The 21,388-nt window shown below is 43.3% G+C and overlaps 1 protein-coding gene across 2 annotated transcripts in view; it reads left to right on the plus strand.

Moving 5' to 3' along the window:
* MAN1A2 (mannosidase alpha class 1A member 2) overlaps nucleotides 1-21,388 on the plus strand; it is a 140,799-nt gene that overhangs the window by 69,046 nt on the left and 50,365 nt on the right. For both annotated transcript variants that reach the window (XM_082304291.1, XM_082304292.1), the window contains exon 6: nucleotides 20,803-20,897. In XM_082304291.1, the coding sequence (XP_082160417.1) occupies nucleotides 20,803-20,897 (95 nt within the window). The remainder of the gene's footprint in view (nucleotides 1-20,802; nucleotides 20,898-21,388) is intronic.

A 21,388-nucleotide genomic window follows, 5' to 3' on the forward strand; every position in this document is an offset into this window, starting at 1 on the left:
GAGGTTTATCTGGTGGCAGGGGCGGTAGGTCTGCAGTCGGGAGGCCCGGGGTTAAATCCTCTGCACAGTACGTTTTTCCTGGCTGATCACGGACGGGCCATCTGGTGTCCGACTAGGTGTGTATTACCAGATCTAAGAGCGTGCCTTCTTTGCCTCAGCTCCTGCGTAGGAAGGAGGTCCCAGTCTGTCACTGCTTTTGAGATTCTTGGGGGTTTTTTTGAAGCCTTGAGCCTGTGGCTTTTCTCCAAAGTATGTTATTGAAATATATGATGAATATATGCTAAAATAGTGGAATATAGAATCATAGAATGGTTTGGGCTGGAAGGGACCTTTCAAGGCCATCCAGTCCAACCCCCCTGCCATGGGCAGGGACATCCTCAACCAGACCAGGTTGCTTAGAGCCCCATCCAACCTGACCTTGAATGTTTCCAGGGATGGGGCATCCACAGCTTCTCTGGACAACCTGTTCCAGTGTCTCGCCACCCTCATTGTGAAAAATTTCTTCCTTATATCCAGTCTAAAACTACCCTCTTTCAGTTCTAAAACCAGTACCCATTCTCCTGTCTCTACAGGCTGTGGTAAAATGTGTCTCCATCTTTCTTACAAGCCCCATTTATATATGGAAAGGCCACTCTAAGGTCTCCCCGGAGCCTTCTCTTCTCCAGGCTGAACAACCCCAATTCTCTTAGCCTTTCCTCATAGGAGAGGTGCTCCAGCTCTCTGATGGGTTTTGTGACCCTCCTCTGGACCCGCTCCACCAGGTCCATGCCTTTCTTGTACTGGGGACCCTGGAGCTGGATACAGTAGTGGGGACACCAGTACACGTGGGGTATACTGTATACTGGATTTTTTTTTTTTGAAATTACACTGTCAAACCAAAGAAAGAAAGAGAGACTTGATAAAAAGCAAAAAAAGAAAGCATGCCATCTCCTGGGAGTGCTCTATGTCCAGGCGGGCGCTCTTGTGTTTTGCTGTATGCCAGAGGTTTCTTCCCAGTTTCCACTGAGCAACCAATACAAAGTGTTTGCTTCGCTCGTTATTATTCCTTATTAAGCTGTACGTTAATAGGCATAATCTCTAAGTACCTAAATCTCTAAATAGGAAGTGCAAAATTCATGGTGCCTATACTCAAGCAGGAGCTACTAATCAAATATTTTTGGAGGGACAGGGTTTAGGAGAGTTGTGTAGTAAGAAGTGGCGGGGAGCCATACTGTCAGAAGTAGGCGCTCCTTTTCTCCACCCCAGGTTACGATAGAATGGATACAATTCTTACGTTTTGCATTTTGATCAAGAAGGAAGCGTGATTTTGTACTTAAGGTGCGTGAACGACAAGTTTTCCAGCTTCTGAGCTCACAGGCACCACTATGCTTCCTCTTTTCCACCTGACAAACGGAGCTAACAGGCCGAATTAACGTACAGGGGTAAAAACCTAATGACTTCTTATTTGCATCGAGCCAGACTTTCTTAGTAATCCCCGCAACAATCCCTGAACTTCTATAGGAACTAGACATTGTCTTCAGTATGCCTGGGGGGGACGGGCTGTGATATAGTAGATAATATAACAGAAATAAGTAGAAATTAAATGTGCCATATGCCTACTTTGGAGTAAACACTGAGTATGGCAGCTTAGGATGAAAATCAGCCTTACATGAATTAAAATCAAACCAACCTACAAACCGCCAAAAACCCCAAAACAAAAAAGCAACAAATTTTTTTTGTGGCTGCATTGAGAGATTTGTTCTCTCTGATGCATCATCCTGACACAAATATAATTTTTGTCTTTAGTTATGAATCCGTGTTTTTTATAGTTTTCAATGATGCCTATAAAGGCATTACTTAGCATTTCCTCTAGAACAGTAGGTGCCTTTATGTTTATTCCAAGTTAATTCCCTAGACTTACTGTATAAGAACGTTTTGTATTCTTTATGGTTATCTTTAACTTCTTATCCAACACTAATAAAATATCTTTATATCACTCTATTGTATGTAATAGCATCAGGATAGAAGTGCTTAGTGAAAGAGCATCCTGTATGCACAGAGATCCGAACAGGATAAAGCACTTGCGTTTCACAAAAAAAAGGATGCTATTGCAAGTTACACTTCTATTATTAGATTGGAGCTGTCTGTTCGTACGGTCTTTTAAAGTCTCTTTCCAGGGAGGGTCCGCTGTTACCTGGAAAGCAGTCATATTGTATAGCTGGTTTCTCTGGATGTGGCTCTGGAATTCTTTCATCTCCCGTGGCGTCTATCCTGTCCTCTGATTTAAGGTTTTGTTCAAGATCAGTCATGTTTGGTGCTTGCTCTTACTCTGGGTAACATGAGGTTTTCTCTTCACTCTGTATGTTGGTAGTGGTAAAGCCTTTTTTCAACACAAATTATCTAATTGGTCTTTATTGGGTATAGGATCAATTATGTGTTCTTCCACTTCTTTCAGTCACATTTGTGGATCTGGGTCTTTCTGGGCATCAGGGTAGCTGATTCGGATTTCTGAGGGAGGACAGGAGGGCTGCTTTGTAAAATCACCGCCTGTCCAAAGCACCTCAACTCCTGGCGCAAAAAAGCAGTAAGAATGAACGGCAGCAAGCAGAGAAGAGCTGGCCGATCTTCCCGCGTTAATGCCGAAACAACAAAGCTTGCCAACAGACCGCAGCTATGAGCTGCAGTGGAAGTTACAAAATAGATCCGTGATGAGTGTGCCTGAGTGTCAGATCTGTGAGAGCAGGCTACCAGGAGACCAGGAATTACCATATCCTCAAGGCCTAGGACGGTAGAAGGTCTGTCAGAACCTGGTGTAGGGTCCCGCGCTGGAATCTTCAGCAGAAGTGGGATTTTCTTGTGGTGTGCTGAATCAAATGGTCCGAGAGCGATAATTTCCATTATGCTGTCCCCACACCTGGTCAGTGAAGGAGCGATAAGTACAAGGAAGACGACATAGACCCACCATGCCAGCAGAAGCAAGCTGCGGTTCGTGTTGGCTGTGTGAACTTCTTTGAGCTCATAAAGGCAGATGGAGATTCCTGGAGCGTCTTGCAGGATCCAGGCCCGCTGTTCCTCATTTCTGAAGACCATCCAAAAGACAGCAGTGAAGATGCTGAACCCTGCAAGGAGCAGTGTCTTCACTTCCAAGCCTTTGTGAAGACACTGTAAATTAACTCTGCTCTCCAAATGGGAGTTGTTCAAGGAAGGAGAGAGACAGCTGTAGAGCCCAAGTGGTGCATATATGCAGAATAATCCTGTAATTAAACACACTAAATGATCACAGGAGAGCAATAAAGCACAAGCAAGATAAAGGACAGTGTTGCTATGCTTTTGCAAATAAAGAAGATACCAGAGTTGCTTGCTGTGTGTTCAAAATCTTCTGGTTTTTTACAGTTGTATTCGATGAGTTGCTGTCATTTCTCCTCCATGGCTCCTGCCCAATAGCCTCCAGCAGTGACCGTACCCACTGCTAGAATGAACGTGATACTCATGTTACGTGCTGAATGTCTGTCCAGCTTCTTGAAGAATAGACAGGTAAAGTCCAAATTTTTCAGCAAATCTACAGGAATAGTAATCTCTTCACAGTGATCCCGGTCACAGGCATGTCCACTCTCTCTGGATACTGTGGCATCTCCCCTGAGGGTTAATAATCCTTGAGTACCATTTACTGCCTGGAGCTCTCAAAGGAGTTGCAGTTGCTCTTTCTCTCTGAGGCAGTTCTAGCGATGAGGCCCCTGCCATCACCATCGTCCTCGCCAAAGAAGGAAGGAAGACAACATAAGGCTGAGAAGGTGAATTTCTGATGGGGCTGGAGCCAGCAAGGCTGGCTAGCCCTGCTCTTTGGGAAGCGTCCCCCGTGAGAAGGGACTGGGAAGCTGTAATCTCCTCCCATCTCTGGGGTAACTTTGAGTCCGATTTGCTGAGTCAGCATCTGCAGAAGAAACAAGAGCAGCAGGAGTGGAAGAAGCAGTGCCACTATCTTCAGGGTATTCTCCATGCTGCGGGACCTCTTCTTACTCATTCCTTGCTTCAAGAAAGTTTCTCTTTCCAGAGTCACTCGGCATGCTTCCTTGTTACATAGCAAGTCCTAGCCAAGCAGAAACGAGCCCCGTCCTCTCATGGTTAGTTACCTGCATCTCCCCACCCGAGGAAGGAGTCTCCTGCGTTCTGCATGCCAAGAGTGCCCCTTCCCCATGGCTACAGCCCCACACTTGTCTGTGGCACCGTGTGGCTCGCCATGGTGGCAAGCCCTCATTGCCATGGGCGCTCTCTGGGGCTTGGTGTCACCGGCGGGGTTGGTAAACTCCTTCCAATAGCAGCTTTTCTCAGCTCCTCTCCCCTTCTCGTGGCTGTGTGAACTGGAAGATGGAGTCCTTTGATATCAGACTTTCACTAATAAATCTTATTTCAGTTTGCCGTACCTTCATAAACTTTCAGCCTTGGTTAAGGATTTTGGTGTTTCCCCTGCGGGGTCCTGGCATGCTTTATTTTCTGCTCTCTCATGGTGTGCGTGTTAGGAGTTGAGCGAGATCAGGATGTATGCCGAGAACAGGAAACAAAATCCTCCGATGTTGCACGTACCTGGAGTGAGAGCATGCAGGCGCTTGCTGGAGCATCCGTGTCTCCAGGTAGGAGACGGCAGGATGTGAAAGGCAGGTTATTGGCAGGAGGCTGAAGAGATGCAGTTGACCCAGACTAAGAGTCAGAGGAACGTGGTGTTACGTGGATTTCTTTCGTTCCACTGCAGACTTTCTTTCCGGTACCTAGATTTTATTCAAATTAAGGTGGATCCTGTAAATGTGTGGTTTTCCTTGTCTTTCTGAGCTTTGCCTTTGGGAAGCTTGATTTTTATTCAGCCTGAATAACTCAGGGCAGGTGAGACTGTATTTAACTGAAATTTTGATTTGAATGATTTTAAACACAACATCACTTTTTGTAGTTAATGTTTGGCATAATCTTAATTGTGTCTTTCTGTATAGATGAGGGCTTTATTTACGTGTTTTTGTACTATTTCTTCTTTAGTGCTCTTTTCAGTGGGTAAGCCTGTTTTTCTTCTGAATCCTCAGAAGTCATTGCTTGTTTTGATATGCTCGCTCTGTGGGTTTTTTTAATTGTACCAGGGGCTCTAGAATCATAGAGTCGTTTAGGTTGGAAGAGACATTTAAGGCGCATCTTCTAAGGTGGTTTTGAGTATGGGTTTCCCCCAAAGACATGTGTGTTCTGCCTGCTGCCGCTCCTCCGATCCAGGTCTGAGACGGTCGGTAGATCACAGAACGCTTAGGGAGTATTGCTCTGTCCTGCAAATGCACGAAGCGCAAGCCCAGCTGGAGGGCAGATCACAGGGGAAGAGCTAGTCATCACTCGTGCCTTCTGCGCAGGATCCTGGGCGGGTGTGTCTGACACCTGCCTCTGTACGCGCCCAGGATGAACCTTCTGTTCTTAATCTTTTCTGTAAAATGATGCATAATCATAGAATCACAGAATGCTTTGGGATGGAAGGGACCTTTCAAGGCCATCTAGTCCATCCCCGCTGCAGTTGGCAGGGACATCTGCAACCAGATCAGGGTGCTCAGAGCCCCGTCCAACCTGGCCTTGAAAGTTTCCAAGGATGGGGCATCTACCACCTCTCTGGGCAACCTGTGCCAGCGTCTCACCACCCTCATTATGAAAAATTTCTTCCTTCTATCCAGTCTGAATCTCCCCTCTTTTAGTTTAAAACCATTCCCCCTTGTCCTGTTGCTATTGGCCCCGCTAAAAAGTCTGTCCCCATCTTTCTTATCAGCCCCCTTTAAGCACTGAAGGGCTGCAGTGAGGTCTCCCCGCAGCCTCCTCTTCTCCAGGCTGAACACCCCCAGCTCTCTCAGCCTGTCCTCATAGCAGAGGTGCTCCAGCCCTCTGAGCATTTTTGTGGTCCATAAATGTTCATTCGCGAAAGTTTACAGTATTCTTGTGAGAGTATGTTGTCATGCGAATTTCAGACATCAGTAATTGAGTAGTGGACAGACTTACGGAGAGAACGCTGGAGACTTTCACTGGATTTGGGGTGCTTCCGTGAAGAGAAGGGTGACTGTACCTTTTCTCAGCAGTTAGCGCTCTGCGAGCCTATGGCCCTCAGTGACGGGTTAGAGTCCTTAACGCTTCGGAAAATTCAGCACGTTTTCTGAAGCAAGATGAACCAGAAGAAGGAATGCCGTTGCTAGCGGTGGTCTCTGAGAAGTCAGATTGAACTGTCTTGAGTAGCGTCTTAAGGAGGTCTGTAATAAAACCAACCATTGAGCCCAGGGCTTCTGGGTTCCTCCCCACAAAAGTTCAGCGGCAGCTGATTGCAGCAGGATTTCGGGGTCGTTTCCAGTTCTTCAGTATGTTCTGGGTTGTAAAGAAAGCCAAGTGACTGAGGATTAGGATTAGTGAGTGATACTTGCATGCTTTGCCTAGAGCTCATTTGCTAGCAGTCCATAAAGAGATTTGTAAGGTGTGCAGGAGCAACCCCATCTTGCCTTTGGAGTAACTAAGCATCTTACCCGGTGTGAAGAGCATTTGTCTATGGAGCGAGGGCACAAGGAACCTGTTGGCTGCTTGGGTTTTCTCATGAAGTGGAGCTTCACAAACCATTAAAACTCCCGGGGTGACTCGTAGTGGCAAATAAAACGTTCCCGCTAGCGATACCGTGTGGAGCGATAGAAGCCCGGGGACGGCTTGAGGGTCAGTTGTTGCGCGGCGTGCGTGGCTGTGCTTGAGAAACGGCGTCAAGTAAGGAAAACAAAGTGCACGTTCTTCCCACGGCTGTTGTGTGGTAGTGGCAGGAGGGCACTTACACCATTGTGACAAAGTGTTCTTGTCTGCTGCTGATTTATTAATACAATAAAAAGGGTAGCTTATTGTTTTATTTTTGTTGAGCAAAGTTATTTATGGTATTTGCCATATGAAAAAAAGACTAATGGTTTACTGTGTTTACCTTTGCCAGCCTTAGATATAAAGTAGTTCCTTTCCATGATTGTCTTTCTCATCTTTATAAACACCATCAAAATGACATATCTTTCTGGGCACGATAATAATATAATTCGTGTGGATAAATCCAGCCCGAAATCTGTCATTTAAAATCGAGAGCGAGGGCTGTTAAGTACTTGATACTCTATTAACAGATAATCAAACTAATCCTTTCCTGGAAGCTGACGGGCAGCATCTCTTCTGTTCCGGAAGACGCCTTAGTAGAATTGTTATATATGCCGATGGAAATCCCCGATAACTGACCTAAATATATAAAGTATAGGTCTTCAGTAAGCAAGGCAGTATATTTTGTGAACTGGTTTCACAGAAGTCTTGACTGTACCTCTGAAGGGGCTTATCTCAATTCAGTTTTCAAAGGTTTAAAATCTCGGAAGAGATAACAGCATTGTGTACGTCCTAGCCCATAGAGACGAGATTTCGGTTTGCCAGGAGATGAGCTGCTTATTCCTAAGTGGTCGCGGCACCTCGCTGGTCTCTTGACAGGGCACAGCCTGAAAAAAATCTTTTTTTTTTTTATTTTTTTTTTATTTTTTATTTTCTTGAGTTGTAAAGCATTGTCACATATTGGGTATTGCCACTGCTCGCTGCAGTGCAGGTTGTACTCCTTGTGCGGTTTCTGTTTGCCAGGCTTGTACTAAGCGTTTTCTTGACGGGCAGGTGACACTGAGCCCAATTTATTGCTGCATCTTGGTACCGCACGGCACCCAAAGAGGAGGGAAGGAGGGGACGACTGACTTCATTGCAATTTGGTTTCCTCTAACTCTGATGGGAAAAGAGGTTTGCCTGTTGGTATAACATGCTTTACATAGGTGGAAATAAAGGACGAGCTGTTGTAGCAGTAGAACATGCAACAAGTAGGCAGTAATAGCCACTCTGAAAACTCACCCTTTGGTCATGTTCCTGCAGAGGGCTGTACTAGCTGAGAAGGAATGGCTCGTTTGTAACCGCTGACGTGCCGCGCATCTCCTGATGACCACGTCTAGTCGTTTTTGGCTCCCTCTTCAGTAGCGTAACAGTCGTACTGACGCTGATGGGCACCAGTGACAGCAAGCACAGTATCTGACCTGTTATTTTTCCAGACATTCATTTATTGGTCATTATTCTTGACACAGTAACACACTAATTTCTACCCACCGATTTTTCCTGTGTCTGTTCCTCCTGCGTTAGTGTCTGCATGGAGGGTTTTCATGCTTGATCTGATCCAGAAAGGAAGTATGGCATTCTTCTTTGTCAGCTGAAAACATAGTTCTTCCAGTAGGATTTTTTTTTCCACTTTAAAACAAAACAAAAACACAACTCTAAACATGATAGCACTTTAAAACCAGGTGTCTTTGGCTGATTTTGCCTTTTGAAACTTGTTTTTATTCAGTGCTATCTACTATGTTTCCCTCTTAAAAATGAGTATGAATATTAAAACCGTTTAGACAAGAACAGGTACTGTGAGAGAAAATGAAATAAATGCTACAAATGCTACAAAGAACTGCTAAGCAAACCCACTAAAAACTAGCAAAAACACTAGCAAAAGTCGTGTTGCCTCTAATGACGTGTTCACCTATCGCATGATAAAGACGGTGAGCTCTCCTAGTCTGGTAGGAATCAAGAGGATGCTAAGCTGTCTGCAGTTCTACTGTATTACCAGTTATGAACTGGACAATCAGCTGACAGATCTTTAAAGAAATTAGCCTATTAACATTCCATTTTTTTAACTCAATGTATAAAATTGCAGATAAGTGCCTAAACCAAAAGAACACAACTATGTCCGTGTTCAGAAAAGGTCATTTAAGGTGACCTCGGTATCTGTGAGGCAGTTAGACTGATGTCACTCCTTCTCCCCGTCCCAGAAATTCAGTTAATGGAAGAGATCGTCAGTAGTGTAGTGATTCGACAATAAAAATATTCCCATAAGAATTTATAGCTGGCTGTAGATCTGCTCACGTTGAAATGCCAAGTAAATAGAAAACTCTGGAGAAATTTAATTAATTGATCAATGTGGCCTGTATAAACGAACATTTTAATGTTGCCAAAGGTGTAGATGCAGGCTGTAATTCATAAGAAAAAAAACCAACAACCCGTGTTGGCCAGACCAACGTGGGAACAGAACAAGGGAATACGTTTTGAGTAGCTGTGGCTTCAAGAGACGTGGAACTCAGAAAAGGCGAGCAGCTCAGTTTGAACTTTTGGTATGAAATCCTGGGCAAAAGACCTGTGAGCATTTGGGTTTATAAATAAGGGGTTTGAATCCGAGGAGGAATTTATTTCTGTTGAAGTCATTAGTAAAGGGTTACTGTTAGTACGCTGTCACTGTCTTGGTAATCGTGTTCTTAAAAGGATGCGTAAAAACAGCAGAAGCGTAGAAAAATCATAAAAAGGTGGAGGACTGATAGTTATGAGTCCTGGGCACACGAAGAGTCAGTGTGCTGCATATGGCTTGGTCCAGATGCGTCTCTGAAAGGAATGTGTCGCTTAAATGCTGCTTACGGACGGGAACACAGAGGTGGCTTGGTAATTATGCTTTATTTTATACAGAAGATCAAATTGTTCTTTTGTTGAGCCTTTTTGATTTTTTTTGTTTGTATGGCATAAAAGAAGAAAATTTTTGTCTTATTTCTGGCCCTAGGATCTATAAATTATGCTGCAGGAGTTTAGGATATTTATCTTACCATTTTTCAAAATAAATGTCTGGTTTTTCAAGTGCCTTGCAGAATTTATGCAGCTACGAAGATTCGGTGCTTACTAATTCGTTGCTCATAGCTTTTGTTTGCCTACTAATTTTCTGTCAGAACTTGGTCCTAATATATATATTAACTGAAGATAGGCTAAATATGTCTGTAAATCTGTGAAAACAAGCCAGTTCATCCATTTGAAAAACAAACAAACAAACCAACCACAAAACACCCTTTACTCACTTGCATGAGGTACAATGTAATGAAATGTATTTTGCATCGGACATTGTGTAAAGGATATGTTTTTGAAGCGGTAAAAGCAATGTGATTTTTTTTTTTAAAGTTATTTTTTCTAGCCTGTCTGATTTTTGCATTGTAACCTGTTACATCATACCAAGGGGAGGAGGGAGGCTGTGTGTATGATGAGCGCACGTACTGTGAAACAATATGTAATTTCATCTCTGTTTAACTTTTTTATAAAGGCGAATACAGTCTAAAGGGGACTGAGTCATTTCTGGCACAGTCTAAAGGGGAAATCAAGATTAATTTAAAATGGAAAGCTTGGCAGCACATTCAAGAGAAACAGGAGACAGGAATAACTGAGAGAGAAAGTAGAAATTGATACGATGTAAGCACAGAGCTGAAGGGCAGAAAAGATGACATGGAAGAGAGAAATATATGGGAAATTAAGGAGATATTTGACATGCGTGGAGAATGTGTTAGGAGCAGGTGTTACCAAAAAAAGCCAGTGTCAAGCGAGATTAATAATCAGAGAAGGCAGATAATTTTTATTGCATGAAAAGGATTCCCATAAGAGTTGTAAGTAGAGCAGAAACAGCTTAATTACTTGGCTTCAGAACCATTGCTTAGGGTTCCTAACACCCATTTTCCTTCTTAAAAACCCCAGCGTCATCGCTTGGGTTGGGACCTTCAGGAACATCATGCAGTCTGTTACTCAACTCAGTAGAACAACTGGTAGTAGCAAAATACCAAGAAAAGCTGATTAATTAAAAAAACCCACCAAGATTCATTTTTACCATTTGCTTTGCCTGGGTGTGTTTGGCTACAAAGGCGTGACGAGAGGCTGATCTATTAGGGTCAATTCTAGGTCCGAAGAGTGTGTTCTGGAGATGAGGCGGCGTTCTTCCCCTGTCAGATGCCCCAAGATGTTCCTCGTACTCCCGTTCCTTAAAACGACACTCTTGGCACTCCGTGGTCCCTTCTTATGTCTCGTCTGCTTTAGCCCTCCATTCGTGCCCTCTCCTTCCTCCTGATGCCTTTTGTGTCTTCCCTCCGGCTCCTATTCCTGCTCTCTCCTCTCAACACCTTCTCCCTGGCACCTTATCCCTTACCAATTTTGCTTCCCTGCTGGCAAAGCTCCATCCTGATCTGTCCCCTGATGGCTCTTTTCTTTGGTTTCCTCATGGCCGTTCAGATTTTCTCCTTCTCTTTCTGCATTCCCTTTTCCCAGGCTTTCTAAATCAATCTCCTTTCTTGCTGCCGGCAACTGGTGGGAGAATATTTAAGCCCGAAGCCAGACGTTGTCTGTGCTCTCACATCTGGTCCCTGCGCTGCAGTAGCGCTCTCAGCATGAAGAAGTCATCCGAAAGGAGAATCTTTTAAAAGCCTGCTTACGTCCTCGGAGCATGCTTAGGCCTGAGTGATTGCCATTGGTATGTTGTGCAAACTCAAGACTGTTGCTTCTAGTCCTGAGACAATTCCTTCCCAAAGGTAACTAATCTGGCAGGTTAATATTGCTTGTGCAGGGAAACTTCCAGTGAAGAAGTCAGAGACACGAAAAGAAGGAAAGATAAAGCACAAAAATTGCCTGGGCTGAAAGCAACTTTCTAATAATAATAACAACAGAAAACTAACTCAAAACTGCCATGGTTTTTGGCTCAGTTAGGCGGGATGAGAAAGTGTATTGTATCTTCCTGGAACGATCAGATCAAGGAGGCATGTATATGCCAGATTTTCATCGCATTTATGCTGAATTTTAAGTGATTGGTGATGTTGGCTGACTGGTGGAAAGTGCCTCAGATTTGAAGGCCATTTAAAAATGGAGAACGTGTAGCTTTTCTACTCAGATGTGCGTGAAACCCATGCCAAGGAAGCTGATACGGCTATTGAAGTGAATGGAAATTACGCCATTTCATTGAGGTAATATTAGCCAGTGCCAGGTAGTTTAAATGTGATTAGCTGGTTGTCCAGTGCATGCCAAATTTTTAGGTTTAGATCTTCTAGAGCAAAAACGTCAAGTATTTCTAGTAAGCTGATATATGCACAAACTTTCTTGTGGATTTTTCAAAAATATCAGTAGTGTGAAACCAATGAATATTCCATTAGATCCTAAGATGCCTCAGTCAACAGTAACTAGATTCCTCACGTCTGTTGTCCAGGAAAGCAGCTTTGGAAAACTTTAGTAAAAGGTAAAAATAGTATCACTTAAGAATTCTGTTAGCAAATCTTTCCCTGCTGGTGGTAGAAAACCGCCATAGCGTTTATTATCTGATATCCAAGAAGCAGCGTTTGAACATATAATTGCTAATTTGTAAAATGTAAATAGGGAAAGTTGTAGTCAACCAGATAATATCTGTCTTATCTGCATTTAACTGATGCAGTTTAAGTATTTTTCTGTGTTTATTTTTCTGCTCCTTTGTAGACTGGAGCTTGTAGCTGAACGGTACGATCAGACGGGCATGTTAATGCTTTTCAGTGCAGCTCTAACTTAGGAGCTACCACTAGGATAGCTCCTAGGCTGTCTAGTCCATCCGTATTCCTTGATAGAATGGGGTAGTTTCTTGCCATCTCTTGCCAGTGTTTTACCTGTCCCTGTATTCGGTATTTAAAAAAAAAAAAAAAGACCTTTCTTTTTGTTTCACCACAGCCTAGAGCCTCTAGGAAGGAGGAGATGTGGAGGCTCGGGTGTGGGAGTGGGCCCGTACAGGCCTGTGGCCTCTGCTGAGCTTCTTGTTTCAGAAGCAGAATGCAGAGCGCAGTTGCGGCTTTTTTCCTTGAAATCGGGATAATTCTGATACTCTGCATTAGATATTTTTTACACACTGAATCCCTGAACCTCCAGACAGAGGTACTAAGGATAGCTAGGCCTGTGTAGCTGTGAGTTTAGATCAGAGGCAACTGTTACGTTACCTAATTCCATGCATCGTCTGAAACTGGACAGCCTTTCTTGCCTTCCCACCTTCTTCCAAATGGTCACCAAAAGCATATTTTTCAGGGAGGCATCCAGTGTGAGTTTCTTTTATAAAAGTGTTTCTAGAAGTCTCATGTGCGGTGTTACTGGCTAAAGAAAATGTCAGCCTAGTCTGCCTGGTTTGAAAACTAAGGGAGTTTCAGAAAATCTCTTTACAAAGGCATTTTTCTTTCAGTGAAAAAAAAAAAAAAAAAACCAAAACAAACAAACCACGGTTTGACTTTAGAAACCTTTAAAGGGAAGGGAGGCCTGGATCAGAATGGGTGCAGGAGGAGGCAGTCATAAATGTTCATAAATGTTGACTTGCTGAATTTGCTGAATTGGTAATGTGTTGGTTTGGGGTTTTTTTTGGTATGGTTTCTTTTCTTTTTTTTTTTTTTTTGAAAGAAGGAACATTTCATGAAGCATTTATTGGCTTGTGAAATGAATAAATCAGCGAGTTATATAATATTTATGGATGAAGTACTATCTGCTTTATCCTGTTGTTGAGAGACCAGAATTCTCGTAGCACAGGAGGACTCTGCAGCAACAGTTGCATGAACAGGAGTAAATGCTCCTGGATTTCCCGCAGGATGAATTTGGCAGCACTTTAAAATTTTGGAGACTGTTAGAATTAAGGAATTAATCCCGGTTTCTTTCTCTCTGCCTGTGTAAATCTTCTGCGTGTAACAGCGGCATGCCTTACAGAAGTGTAGTAGCTTAAAAGGCTGGATGAGCGTACAGCGAGGCGGCCCGAAAACCGGCTGAATGGCCGGGCCCGGAGGGTGCTGATCGGTGGTGCAAAATGTAGTTGGAGGCCAGTAACTAGTGGTGTAGCCCAGGCATCAATACTGGGTCCGATCCTGCTCAGCATCTCCGTTAATGCTCTGGATGATGAGGCAGAGTGCAGCCTCAGCGGGTTTGCTGATGACACAGAGCTGGGAGGAGCGGCCGACGCGCCAGGGCGTCGTGCTGCCGCCCAGAGGGAGCTCAGCAGGCCGGAGAACCGGGCTGGCAGGGACCTCGTGCACTTCAACAAGGGGAAGTGCAGAGCCCTTCACCTGGGGAAGAACAACCCCGTGCACCAGTATATGCTGGAGGCCAGCCAACTGGAAAGCAGTGGGCACCAAGCTGACCACGAGCCAGCAACGTGCCCTTGCTGCAAAGAAAGTGAATGGTGTCCCGGGCTGCATTAGGAGGAGTTTATTAGAAGCAAATAGGTACAGAGGGAGCCATTTCTTCATTTCTTGGTAGTGGGATGGCCCCCACTTGCAGTGGGGAATGTCCTAGGACACTGTAAAAGCCAGGACTTCCCGATCTTCAAGGGGGAAAATGTGTTGGAACTTAGAGCTATTCATCTGGCCAGCAGGTCGAGGAAGGTGATCCTTCCCTTTTATTCAGCACTGGTGCAGCCACACGTGGAGTGCTGTGTCCAGTTCTGGGCTCCCCAGTACGAGAGGCACATGGGCCTACTGGAGAGAGTCCAGCAAAAGGCCACAAAGATGGTTAAGGGACTGGAGCACCTCTCGTCTGAGGAAAGGTTGAGAGCTGGGACTGTTTGTCCTGGAGAAGAGAAGGCCTGGGGGGCATCTGATCAATGTGTGCAAATATCTGAAGGGAGGAAGTAAAGAAAGCAGAGCCAACTGACACCATCGCCATTTTAAGTTGACACCATAGTCCAGATTCAAGTTGACACCATAGTCCAGATTCAAGTTGACACCATAGTCCAGATTCAAGTTGATGCCTGTTCTTTTAACTCTGATCTTAGACTGCTGAGATGGGTTTAGATTTTTCATTTCCCTATTTTTTTTTTTCTCTGTCATAGACAAAGTCATATAAATTCACAGAGCATCCCCTTGGAGGATAATCTTCTCTTGTTTAAAGATTTCAGTCTTTTAGAAAGGCTAAGTGTTGTTCACAAAGTACCTTGGTAATCATTGCAGCTCACCAAAGACAGCAAAAGTTACCTTAGCTACGGCATTGTCTTTACAGTGTCTGCAAATATTCCTTCCTTGAACATCTGTTATGACTCAAGAGACCTACAGTGCTGAAGAGGTGCTGTTGTATTTATGTAATTCTACATCGTTTCACTACTAGAGCTGGTGTAGTTTGTAGCTGCCTTGCTAAATCTCACATGAACATGGATTTACATTCTCCAGGACCAATCTAGATGTGACATAACCTCTTCCACCATCCCTCTCAAACATCTATAAAACATAGCTGAAGTGCTCTCCCGCTGTCAGTTCATACTATGATAGCTGAAACGTTACCAGAATCTTACTGCATCTCCCTTGTGTCACAAGATGCCTTTGCAATTAAATCCATGGAACTTGTTAGAAGCAGATAGGTACAGAGGGAGTCATTTCTTCATTTCTTGGTAGTGGGATGGCCCCCACTTGCAGTGGGGAATGTCCTAGGACACTGTAAAAGCCAGGACTTCCCGATCTTCAGGGGGGAAAGTGTGTTGGAACTTAGAGCTATTAATGTGGTACGCGGACATCTTCCTATGATAGGACGAGAGGAAATGGCCTTAAGCTGCACCAGGGCAGGTTTAGGTTGGATATTAGGGAAAACTTCTTCCCCGAAAGGGCTGTCAGGCCCTGGCCCAGGCTGCCCAGGGCAGGGGCTGAGTCCCCATCCCTGGAGGGATTTAAAAGACGGGTAGACGTGGTGCTCAGGGACATGGTTTGGTGGTGGGCTTGGCAGTGATAGGTTAACGGTTGGACTCGATGATCTTAAAGGTCTTTTCCAACCTTAACAATTTTATGATTCTATGCAGTAAGGCTTATATACAAATAGGCAACAAAACAGCAATGCTTATTAAGCTAGGGTTTTTTTGTGGCAATGCTGCTTATCTTGATTTTCAGTGGTAAATCACACCACGAGCCTCTGTCTCTACTCATGCAGAAAGTCCTATCTGACAAGTCGAGCTTTCAGCGGGTGGTTAGCCACAAACGGGTGGCGAAGAGTTCACTACCGCAGATTGAACTCTGAGGGTAGAAAGATAACTATTCTAGATTGGGCCAGGAAATAGCAAATATTTTCCTCAAGGGTCTGAGTCTAGTATTGCTGTCAGATGCTCTGTTTTTTTTAATCTAGATAGGTCTGCCTCGTCATCTTCGTGCTTGGTGTTCAAAGGAAACGTGTGCAGGATTTGGTAGTAAGAGTAGCACTGACAGTGAGAGTACTACATTTCGGTGAACTTGTGCAGTGTATCTGTTTTGTCTGATGTTTTCTCGAGGATCAAAAGTTATCAAACCGACAGAACCAGCCACGTTGCATGACCATGGATACTCACTAGTTAATAACTATCGGATTAAGCAGAAGTCTGGCATTTATTACTGTTTAAGAGGAATGACTCAAAGACTGATCCATGCACATAAACGAAAGAGATTCTTTATTTGTATAAAACGTATATCATCCTCCTCCGAGTTGGGAACAGAGGCCATTTGAGGCTGTTTGCCGTTCATAGCGCTGGAAGGGAACGCCTTACAACCATGTTAGCATAATATAGTCTTCTAAGTGTTGCAGCCATGCATCTCAGTTCAGTCACTGGATACATCAATAAGGCTTTTGAAGAATCTTCTTAATCTTTAAGGCCTTTTTCTGCTGAATGTTTTGGCCTTACTTGGATTAATAGGCTCAGGAGCAAGCTTTCATATTGTGGAGTGGGTGGCAGGTTTGATATGTTAAGCATCAATTTAATAGATGAAAATGATTCAGGCTCACAGCTGGTCTGCTGTGCACACTAGTTTGTAGATACTGATGGATGTTTTCATCTTAATGAGGGATCCACTTATCCGATTTGGGGTTTAGGCTTTGCTTTTTTTGCTAATTTTTACTCTCTCCCCTTCTAGCTGTAAACAGCCTGATTTCTATTTGGTAGGGGGAAAAAGTCCTTCCATTGCTTTACCGCTTTTGCAGAAAGAAGCATTAGCCTGCCAAAGGCCATGTAAATCGATGGATTTAGCGTATTAGATTTTTGCCGTGTAAAATGGAAATACCTGTCCAAGTCTATGGTGGCTTCTGAAACTTTTCTGGAAAAATGTCCATATTTTGAGAATGGACAGAACAGCTGCCCTGCGATTAATACACACGTTTACCTAGAACAGTATTTTTGCATCTTAAAAATAGGATATCTTGCTAGAGCTGTTACGGGGTCTTTACTTTAAGATGGCTCTCATCAGTTTCCTCCACATCTTAAGGCCACTACGTGCTAAATTCTGTAGTTAATGTAAGTCTGAATGCACAGTTGGAAAAAGATTTGAGTTACCCTGCAGGAGCAGCACTTCTTTGAGAGGTGTTGTCTTTGTGGTTTCTGTGACTCCCTGTCCACTACAGGGTCCTGTGCTTTGGAGCTTGTGCTAGCAAAGAAACTTGGGGACGGGTGGTCTCCGTGATTTAGGCACCACTTACAAAGGTGCTGTGTGGGTCTACAGAGTGGGTGCAAGGCCCCAGGAGAGACAAAACGCTTTCCTCTTACGTGTATGGAATGTGCACGAGCCATTTGATTAACTGGCAGCATGGCTGGAAGAGCGGTGAGGAAGCTGTGTGCTTCTGTTGTTCTTCTGTTCCCTGGCAGAGTCAAATCACGCCGGTCTTCGTAGTTGCGGATGCCGTACAGCGTGTTTTTAGAAGCTGTGGTGATGATTATGCAGCAGTCACAGTCATGTTTCATTATTAGTTATCCTTACCACCAACTTTTTTCTAATAACTAACGTAGTTTTCCTTGCTCCGTTTTATATTCTCCATGTCCACGGAAAAAAATTATTATTTCCTTTTCCTTGTATTAGCCTTTTATATACTGAAAAGTCATTATCTTGTCCTCTGTTGGATGTCTTTTCTCTGGACTAAATAACCCAAATTCTTTCACTGTTTCCTAATGAGCTCGATTTTCAAGGCATCCATTCATTTTTTTGTTCTTCTCTGTTGTTCCTGCCTGTATATTTCTTGAAATGCATTGCCTGTCAACAGGGAACTGCCAAGGCTGAAATAGATTCTATCAGTTCAACCTATTTTAAAATAAAAATAAAAATACTTACTATATGATAAGTAACCATGTTGTCTGATGCCAGCACATTATTTAAAAGCTAGAGCCTGAGGCATTTACTGTTGCTCTTATAGTAAGTCTGAAACTTATTAAAAGAAGTCACTTTAATGAGCTCAGCAGAGCACTCCGGTCACATCTGCAGTCTCCCATAAAAGGCATCTCATCCCGCACTGCTCGTTATATTTCTTTCTTTTCCCTGCATCTCTCCAAATACGCTCTTCTGGTCACTTTGCTCGGATAAAAACCTGTGCAGCTGTGTCTTGGTTCTCGCTCCGGTCTGCATAGGTGAACGCTGTATCGTGCACTAGGTGGTTCGGGTATCCAGAAGCAGCAGTGAGAGAGGACTGAGATGGCAGTAACAGAAAGTGACGGCATGTCTTTGGCCAATTTTTTTAAGCGTTTCCTTGGATTCAGTCTTGGATGAGAGGGATATAGAGAGGTGGAGTTTTACCTTCTGATGCTCAATCGGTGGTATGTAGAGTCCTCAACCCAACAGGGGTGAGAGGCGGGTGCCTCCAATCACAGCAAGTTTTCGCCATTACCGCTAACGTTGACAGTTGGACTAGATGATCACTGCAGGTCCCTTCCAACTGAAATAGCCTGGTCTATTCTAACACGGCTGTCTGACCTAGCAGTCACTGTTGCCACCCCGACGCTCTGGTTTGCTCACGCGCCGAAACGGCTGGCACAGCGACTGCCTTGCTTTAACTGTCCTTGTCTAGGTTCGTGCACGTTTAGATCAGCTCAGCCTTTACTTCATGCACTCTTACTAAAAACTGCTTCCAATACTATAGTTTGTTTCCCAGATCATCATAGGACATTTCAAATTCATTAAAAGCTGGACAGTAGTATGTAAATAGTTAGCCATTAAGAATATTCTCATAGTGAGGATGTTTCTAGGGATGTTCTCCCATTGAATATTCTTACCCTAATGCTTCAATATCTTTTATTAATGAGTAAGACAATAACGCGTAGTGCTTTCAGAGGGTGCAGGATGCAAAAGCTGAAGCTAAACAAATTCATGCCACAAATGTCCGTCTGAACTATGTACCATTTAATTGCAAGTCTTTGGTCTGTTCTGGATTAGGTGTTGAAGCTTGTCGGTGCTGTAGAGGAACTCCCTGTAGATGCCTCCCTATAGACAGTTCTGTCTGGTCTTGACCCATCTACTACTTAAAAATCTAAAAGTTCAGCATGAATTTTTGACATGTAGTTATAGATGCAAATCAGGTAGTTCATATGTAACTGGGCCAAGGTAGAGCTTTTAGTTCTCTTCAGGGTTTCTTTTTCCCCAGTTACCATAGACCCCACCTGTATTGCATCTCTTATTTATGCTATGCCTTCCTGGTTTGGCCTGGTCTTCATTCAGGGTCAGAGCATTATCTGGATTTTACTGCTAAATTTCTGTGTGTTTTCTCAAAGACTGTCTCTTGTCATATCTTTGCTAAAAGTCATTCCAGCCACGTTGCCTCTGTTACTTCACAACTCTATCAAGCCGTATTCTGAGCTATCCTCTTTTTCCGTTTAGACATATCCCATCTTACAATTCATTTAGAGTACTTCTGTAAAAGTTCTTGTTCCTGGCTCATTGCTTTCAAATCCACCTCTATCTCTCCATACTCCACTGCATCAAATACAATTAGATGTCATCTTTAATATTCTTTTCTGTTTTATTCCACGTCTCACTAGTCATCTCCTCAAATATTAAGATATTGATCTTCTCCCACCTTCATACGAAAAATGAGGATGTTCTTGATTGCTTGTTTTTCAGCTACTTTTCACTTGCTGGAGAAGCAAGCTATCTCTTCTCTTTTCCTCCCGTAGGCTTTACAAAGGGGAGAAATCCTTTTTATACACCCAGCAGAGCTGTCTTGTAGTCCTTCTGTTCTCTCATTTCTCTCGGGTACAGAGGTATTGGTCAGGTAGCTGATGATAATGTTTCTGTAGTATGTCCACGTTGCCTAAGTTATTTGGGGGCATGGTAGCTCTTTTTGTTACATGTTTGTGCAGTGCTTCAAACTGATGAATAGTGTTATCTCCAAATTAAGAAGATACTTTTGCACAAATGTAGTGAGTACTGACAATGAGTTAATTAAAATGTGTTCTAGCAACTAGCTGGTAAAAACAGTTTTACGTCATGGCGATCTACCAAATATGCCTTCTTGGAAAAGATGCTTCCCGTAGGCTTAGAAGGAGCTTTCTCCCAGTTGCTCATTTAACTGATAAACATTAGGCTCTGAGTAAGGCTATTACAGATTTATGTTCCAAAAGTAAGTAGGAACAACACTAGAAATGAAAGACATTTTGTCCTGTCAGCAATTTCTGTGAGTAATTAGACTCGAGAGGGAAGATTAAGCCTATAATTATTTTTCTTATGCATTATCAATGAGGATAAGCTACAGGAAACTGCGTAGATATGGTTTTGCATAGACAAGGTTCATAAAAGGACAGGAATTCTGTCTGCACGATATATATCTCTTGTTAAAAAGAGATTGGGAACTTGTAAAAGTTAAAATACTTGTGTGGGGGGTGGGGGAGTTGTCTCTTGATTTTTAGCTCCAAAATACAAAGTGTGGTTTAAAGACTGCTTTAGAAAGCACTTGAAATTCCTGATATTGGCGGAGGGAGGTGGGAGGAGAATTTATATTCTTCTTTGATAGGAACCTAAGCACTCTTGCTGGAGAGCATGGCAGGAAAGAAATGAAAATTACAAGTTTTCTTTTCATGTTCAAATCTTAATGAAATTTATAAAGTGAAGAAGTGAAAAATAAATGATAAGTTCATGTGTTTTTTTTATAATGTAAGGCTTTTCTAATACAAAGAGGTGGGTGGGGCAAGGAAATTTCAGTCTTTATAGTTCTCAGAGATAAATCAGACTTTGTAACTCTTTGCAATTGATCCTGCTGTCCTAGGTTTTCAAGATCAAAGCAGTCCAACTGGCAGGAAAACTTCTTCCAGCCTTCAACACACCTACGGGTATACCATGGGCAATGGTGAATCTGAAAAGGTAATCCATTTTCTTTTGTGGGGAAGTGTTTCTCCCCCTCCTTCCAACTTAAAATTAGTAATGGCATATGTCAGTTTTCCTTAGTAGTGGAACTATAGAAGATGCAGACAAATTGGCATTCGTGGCACTTTAGAATAATTTTAATGGAGTTCGGAGCATTCTACCTCATTAACTGCAATAAATTGTGACCATGATGTTTTTTCTCCTGACTCTGCGATAAGAATTCAACGTTGGAACATGCCGTGTGTTGCCCTAGAGCTTAATCATTGGTCCTTTAGTCATTAAAGAAAATAGTTTGCAGGCCATGGTTGAATTTACTGGGTTTTATGTACCGTGTGAGCTGTATGTTATCTTCGGAAGACTCACGATGTTTGAGAAGATGATGGGACTCTGAAGATATTAATTCATTTTACAGTTCAGCTTAGGTACGAAGGCTAGCGTGCTGAAGACCGCTACGGTCCGTGGGGATGGAGAGGCCCCTTGAGGTGGCT

This window comes from Platalea leucorodia (genome assembly GCF_965183815.1).
Source record: "Platalea leucorodia genome assembly, chromosome: 2".
Taxonomy (NCBI): Eukaryota; Metazoa; Chordata; class Aves; order Pelecaniformes; family Threskiornithidae; genus Platalea; species Platalea leucorodia.